At 37.9% G+C, this 7,023-nt stretch overlaps 1 protein-coding gene across 1 annotated transcript; it reads right to left on the bottom strand.

Annotated features, from left to right (window-relative positions):
- Positions 1-3,444: 3,444 nt before the first annotated feature.
- Positions 3,445-6,088, bottom strand: LOC112190225 (mitochondrial outer membrane protein porin 2). The gene is made up of 6 exons (XM_024329649.2): positions 5,927-6,088; positions 5,739-5,806; positions 4,725-4,835; positions 4,556-4,642; positions 4,241-4,449; positions 3,445-4,113 (listed from the first exon to the last, which is right to left on the bottom strand). Exons 1-6 carry the CDS (start codon positions 5,973-5,975, stop codon positions 3,807-3,809), a joined length of 831 nt encoding a protein of 276 aa, XP_024185417.1. The 5' UTR covers positions 5,976-6,088; the 3' UTR covers positions 3,445-3,806.
- Positions 6,089-7,023: the final 935 nt, after the last annotated feature.

The raw sequence follows: 7,023 nt of genomic DNA, 5'->3' as shown, positions 1-7,023 counted from the left end.
TCATCAATTGGATTGTATATATGTAGTAACAGCCTCACAATCTTTCTAGCTACTAAACTCCATCTGCCAGCTAGGTTGCTAGTCCGGCTGATCCCACTTTATATACCTTGGCAACGAGATATTATGAAAAAGCGAGTTGCGTAGAATTCAAGTAGAAGTTTCCTCCTCTCTTCCACTCTATAGTACCCCGTATTTGAGTTGTGGCAAAGCTGCTTGCAACTAGGCTATTGTTTGTTCCCAGTTTTCTTGTTCCATCATAATACTGTTTAATCATTGGATTGGTAAATAGTTTCTGCTCGGAAGTTGCAATTCCATCAAGTTGTCTAGCTGTGGTTACGCAGCCTGATGAACCCTCAACATTGTGTTATGAATTCCATCAATCCATTGCTTGTTTTCACAACTTTTGATCAGTTATACAATACCCGACTGATGGAAGAGATTGAGTGCGCTTGCTTCAGTCCACGGAAGAGTGGGAAATATGAAAATCGAGTCTAGTAATACAGTGCCAGCGTACAAGATAAGATGGTCCACAGATGAGCATCATTACACTTCCACCGATGGCTCCAAAGCCTACAATTTATTGAATCCTTGGGGATGATGCATCTGCCAACCACGATTGTGCATTAACCAAAATCACAGCGAAACCACCTCAAGTACATTTGATGTTTGTGTTCTTTTTTCGGCCTTAACAAACCACTTGGAAATGTAACCAAATACTATCGGGTCATGCCTATGCCCCCGGTGGATCTTATATTGAATCCCTCTAGATTCACCAAGTGCTTCAATCCTGATTGTATATCTCGGGATCCCTTTGACACTATTAGACCATCTCCAACGGATTCCACATGGAGCTCCAACAGCTATAAATGACAGATAAAAATAAGTCCAACCCTTATGTCATTTGCCACGTGGATGACAGTTTTGTTTCAATTCGTCAAATTTGACAGTGGCTGAGTCTTCTGTCTTTTAATTTTTTATTATTTCTCTCTTCTTGCTTTTTCATTCTCGTCTCTTTCTTTCCTACCCAAACCAAAGCAAAAGTCTGTAGATATGCAATTTTGACATAAAAGAAGCACTACTACAGTACTACCTGAAATTTTAAGAGTATAACAGTAGAAATATGATTCCTATAAGGTTATTACTCGAATCAAAATTTTGATTGGTGTACCAAAAGCATCAGATTGTTTAAAGATGTGAAGATCAAGAAGGGGAAGAGCAGGTTGGGTTCAGAGGAAGAAGATGATTGTTGGGTAAAAAGGTCTCTGCAAGAGAGATGGATCAAGAATACCTACGCCCAAATAGTACGTCTGGCTGGCGATGATTGATCAGTAATTGAAAAAAAAAATGAATATGATGGAGAGATTAGAGAAACAACCCAAACAAGAAACTGAAGAAAGGAAGATAGAGAAGGAAAGAGGGAACAGTCCAAACAGATGAGATGAGGTCCAAAAAGATGGTCGATGGTCCTCCACCGTCTTTGATGTCTTTGATCAGAATCTTCTCAACTTCGGTCTGCCTTATTTACAAGATTAACTGATATTCAGAAAGATAGAGAGGAAAAGAGAGAAGGAGAATGAAGATCCGTTGAGGAAAAAAGAGAGAAGAAAGGATAAACATAAAATAAAATAATAATATATTTTGACCCATCTATTGGAGTAGAATTCTAGTAAATGTCAAATTGCCATGTTAGCTGTCAAATTTAAATTTGACAGAAACCAAAAGACATCTCTGCTGGAGATGCTCTTAGACCATCTCCAATGGATTTGTCAAATCCACGTGGAGGCTTCTACTGATGACAAAAGACAGATGGAAGAACTCCAACCCATTAGTCTTATCCTACATGTAAATGACATATGGAGTTGGGCTGTCAAATTTGACAGCATAAACTTAATCTGTCTTTTTTTTTTTTAATCATTCTCTCTCTCTCTCTCTCTCTCTCTCTCTCTCTCTCTCTCTCTCTCTCTCCCCACAGAGCTTCTTTCTCTCTCCTTTTCCGGTTCTGCATCTTCTCATCTTCTCAGGCAATTGACCCACAATAACATTTGTCGGTGTCGACTTCGACGGGTTCTGATTCTGAGTTTTGCGAAGTAGAGACCGGCCTCGAAGGGTGGCCGTTGCGCCCAATTCCAAATCCACAACAGATGAAGAAACAGAGAAGAGGCGCCGACTATGGCATCGAGCGTTGTCAACTTTTAATCCCGAAGTTTGGGATTGGACCCAGAAGCAAGAAGGAGACTAAACCCTGAAGAAGAAGAGTGAATGGTTTTTCTGCGAATTTATTGCAGCAAATTTATTTTTATTCAAATGTTTCAATCACTACCTCCACTAGATCTACGAATTTGAGGTTACATCCATCTTCCACCAGCTCACCGGAGCCGTTATTTAAGCAACTAGAGGTCTTGTCGATGTGATCATCAGAGCCTGAGCTCCTACGGCTGGCGCAAATGGTGTTAAGAAGAAAGAGGAAAAGTGGAGGGATAGAAAGAAAGAGGAGAGATAAGAAGAAAGAGGAAAAGTTATTTTTTTAATTAAAAATTTTGAAAAAAAAAATTATAAAATAATATCTGAATTTAACACATCCATTGGAGTATAAATTTGTCAAAAATGACAACTGCCACGTCACCTGTCAAATTCAAATTTGACACAAGTATTTTGACTACACCATTAGGCAGGAGCTGTGAAAGAAAGCAAACACATTAAACATCTCCAACAATTGGAGAACCTTCCACATTATAACAACATTTCTATATAAGAAATTATCACAAATAGTCACTGAGTTATGACTTGTTCGACACTTAACTCATTGACTTTTCAAAAATATCACTTAATTCACTCACTTTAATATCCGTCTTTCACATAACTCACTTCTATCTATAGTGTTGTTAAAAATTTGAACGGAGAGGGTCATTTTTGTCAAATTACATATAAATATTTGAAAAAGAAATATTAAAATTAAAAAAAATGAAATTTTTAAAGAAAGTTAGATTTGTTTTTCAAACTTATTTTTATAGTTTTCTGATTATTTCTAACAAAAAAGTAACTTTTAATTTGAAAAAAAAAAAATCTGTCATTTTTTATTTAGAAAAAAATATTTTTCAAGTTAAAAATGTATATTTTGGTGTTTAGACAAATCTACCCTCAACTTTAACGACTTCTAACGGGAGATTTAACGGTAGTGAGTATCTTATGGTAAATGTGAGCGAGTTAAGTGATATTTTTGAAAAGTCAGTGAGTTAAGTATCAAATAAGTCATAACTCAGTGACCCTTCGTGATTTTTTGCCTTTCTATATTGCCAACTTCAGGCGAACTTCCAGTTATATATTCATAATATCACTTGTGTCGCGCTATATGAACCTGGCCAAAAGTCGGGGGTTGAAAACTCAGATCCGGGGATTCAACATGGAAAAAGCTAATGGCAGTAATAAGAAACTGGACGCACAGTGCAAAGCAATGCATCAACGTTGCATTTATAAACACCATTGCAGTCCCTCATGGAGGGTGCAGTCATTCAAAACAGACAGTAGCATATCACTTGACACATGTAAACAAATTCTCTATCAATCAGATTCTAAGGTTTTCTCCATTCAAGGATACTAGAATGTGAATATTGAATGCCTTAAAGACCTACAGTTAAAAACCAAAAGAATATAGGAAAAAGAAAACGCGGTCGAGCCCAAGCATCAAACAATCCATCCACAGTCATTGACAACTAGCAAACATATATCTGTGGAACTACTTATTTAGTGCTCCTCTCAAGAGCCAGCCAAAAAATTGAACCAGGTACTGGGTTCCAACGGGAAAAACATCAAGGCTTGAGGGCAATGGCCAGCCCGAATTTGGGATGTTTGTCCAAGGACTTGGTGTCAATCTCACCAGATACTGTCAGCAGAGACTTTGGTATCACTTCATGCTGCAGGAGGGCTCCCAGCTTGCCGTGATTGTTGAGCTTTGCTTTCACTACAGTCAAGGGATCAATAGCATATTGGCCTCCCACTGTGAAAGTGTTCTCGTTCGTGGAAAACTTTCTAGTGATTTCTCCAACAGCAGCACTCCTCTTTAACAGATCCACATAATGCACATAAGATGCTTTTATACTGTCTCCCTTGTCGCCCCTGAGAAAGAGAGAAAGATGACTTATTTAAGAATATACAGTTGATATAAGTTCCTAGAATTCTAATTAAAAATAGCAACCGTAGCTCAATTATTGTCATACACAATGGCTATAGTACAAATGCTTACAGAATTATTGAAGCATTGGAAACCGATTGTGTCACGCTAATTCCAGCAGTGTACTTTGTAAAATTTCCAGAAGTGGTGTCATAACCAGCTTCTGCACCAAATGCGATGGTTGGGGTACCAATGGTAGCTGAAAAATCAATGGCTGGGGATTGATTCAAAGCTACAGCTGTAGTTAAGGTTGCATGGTCATGAAAGTACTGAACCTCCAACTACAAAACAAATAGAAAATTAAAAATATAGTTAATCCCACAATTACACACACACACACACACACATATACATATATCTCATAACGTAAGATTCAAGATCTTATACCTTGCCACCGTTATAGTCTGGCACTTTGAATGAAGCAATAGTCTTTGTGGATGGAACAATATCTGTGATTGTGAAGGTAGTTGAGATCTGCCAAACAAGATAAAAGTAGCCATTGTTAATAGAGCAACAGAATAGCTTTGTATACTATTCTAAAAAGGATGCAACCCACATTTGATTCTGTGTCAACTTTGACATCAACGACTGCGTTCTTGTACTTGTACTGCGTAGCAATGTCCCCGGTGGACAGTCCTCCTTTTTTCACTGCTGTTGATGTGAGAGCCTAAAGAATTTAAAAAAAAAAAGGTATTGGAAGTTATTGATATAAACTAACTGCTCTAACAATAAGGAATAAACCCACATGAAGAATTCCAGAAGTGGCATATAAAAACCAACAACAGTTTGAGAAATTTCAAAGTTCAATCAGATTTTGAAATTGATGATGTTTCTATATCAATCAACCAGAAAATACTATGCAGCCAAGTGCCCACAGATATTCTAAGCTCAAATGTTCAATATTTGAAGCTTCATTGAACATTAATAGAAAAATATATTAACAAGCCATCTTTCCCATGTCTCTACATGATCACTTAAACATAAAAGTTCAACCCTTGAATAAAATGAGACAAAGAAAGAGCTGCACAGGAAAGGACAACAGCCAGAATAACATCTCGAAACTGTGTAATCCCCCGTATGAAAACACACACATGCAGACAAGCAGAGGAAGGTGGTTCCAGCATGAGGTAAACAACAAATGAAATTGCGATGAGAATAGAGCCTAAGAGAATTCATCCTTTTCCATCTCAGAACAAACACAACGATACACATCACTGTTCAAGCAGAAATGACCAAATTACACCACCATTCACTTCTCCAATCTCAGAAAAAAATTCTCAAAAAAAAAGATAAAATTCAAATCTACTTCAATTTCTGAGGCGAATAGCATGCCATTGTGACCGAGTACAACATGAACTCAACACTCATTACTTAAAATGACTCAATTATCAAACACTAAGGTCTCCCTTTCAAACACACAATCAAAATAGCATGCGATTCATCACAAAATCATTAATTAAAAGAACAAAAGCAGCAGATTAACGCAACGAAACCCTAATTTTCGATTCAAATCAACAAAACTCACCGAATGTGAGTACAAATGTCAAATTGGAGAGGTAAGAGAGCGTACCACACCGGCATCGCTGTAGGAGGAGACACTGAATTTCTGATCGGAGTTGTAGTCCCTGGTCAGAAGATCTGCAACCAAAGCCAAAACGAAGCGTTTCAGATGCAAATTCTACACAATCAAATCAGCTCAAAACAGCATATAGATCAAAGAAAACAGTAGCGATCGGCCTCCGAAACGAAGCGTTTTACCTTTGGCCTTTTTGCCGATGTCGGAGAAGAGTCCCGGTCCCTTGCTCATCTTCGCTCACAGAGACTGACTTAGAGAGAGAGAGATAGAGAATCTGAGATTTTGAGAGAGAGAGAGAGAGAGAGAGAGGAAATGAGAACGAAAGTGGGAGGGGGTCTGTTATTTTCGTGGTGGCGAGTCTGTGCGAGGATCGACGGCTGTCATGTCGTCTGCGGAATAGGCTCTTTGAAGGCCGTTGATTTGAATAATTTCTGTTGTACTTTCTTATTCTCTTCGTCTTTTTTATATGTCGAATTTTTTCTTAGCAGCCGGTGTGGAATTATTCATCTTAATTACCTATTTAACTGCATCATATATTTAACAGTTTAACCGATCAATGATGATTTCACATCTTTACTATTAGAAATGGAAGCGCCTGTTTTGGTGTCAACAGCTTCCACCAAAAAGTGAACTCCCCATACCTACCCATCATATATGAGAACAATTCAACTTAAATGAAAAATATGATGGAAGGTTAACAATGTAAAATACAAAAAAACAATTGAGAAAAAATAAATACGGAATGATTAGACGAAAACAGAAATTTCCAATGGTTACCATGATCTCCTCGAAGAACGACTGCCAGAGCTCACGATTGGAGACTGAAGACGGACATGGGAGATGATCGCAGTAGAGATGGCTTCATCATTATTCACCCCACTCTCCATTTACGGTTCATATAAAAGGAGAAAAGGGAAAGAGGAGCTAGGGCTGGCAAATCCAACCGATCCAAACCAGCCAACTGAGTCCGTCCCGAACCAAGGGATTCGGTTACCATCCATATTGGTTACTGACATTGTGGTACGGTACAACCGTACCGAGATACTGTAATTGGTACGATATCGGTATTGAATATTAACAAAATACGGTATACCGTACCGTACAATATATTTAATATAATATTTAATTATTTTAAATATTTATTATATAATCAATCATAGCCGTTGATTTTTTTTCTGTTTTATTCCATATTAACTAACCACCGTTAGATTAAACTTTCCAAACCCTAATCCCAAATACCTCAATCCCTCTCTCAGTCTCTGCCTCTCTCCAGTCTGGA

The sequence above is a fragment of the Rosa chinensis genome, chromosome 2 (genome assembly GCF_002994745.2).
Source record: "Rosa chinensis cultivar Old Blush chromosome 2, RchiOBHm-V2, whole genome shotgun sequence".
NCBI lineage: Eukaryota > Viridiplantae > Streptophyta > Magnoliopsida > Rosales > Rosaceae > Rosa > Rosa chinensis.
The sequence above is the reverse complement of the archived record's forward strand: the minus strand, read 5'-3'. Positions and strand labels throughout refer to the sequence as shown.

Excerpts from the sequence above, each read along its gene's own strand:
- LOC112190225 (XM_024329649.2), bottom strand. The coding sequence starts at position 5,975 with ATGAGCAAGGGACCGGGACTCTTCTCCGACATCGGCAAAAAGGCCAAA. Across the intron at positions 4,643-4,724 it reads AAGTTGACACAGAATCAAAT|ATCTCAACTACCTTCACAAT; the intron begins GTGGGTTGCATC and ends CTTGTTTGGCAG. Across the intron at positions 4,114-4,240 it reads TCCAATGCTTCAATAATTCT|GGGCGACAAGGGAGACAGTA; the intron begins GTAAGCATTTGT and ends TCTCTTTCTCAG.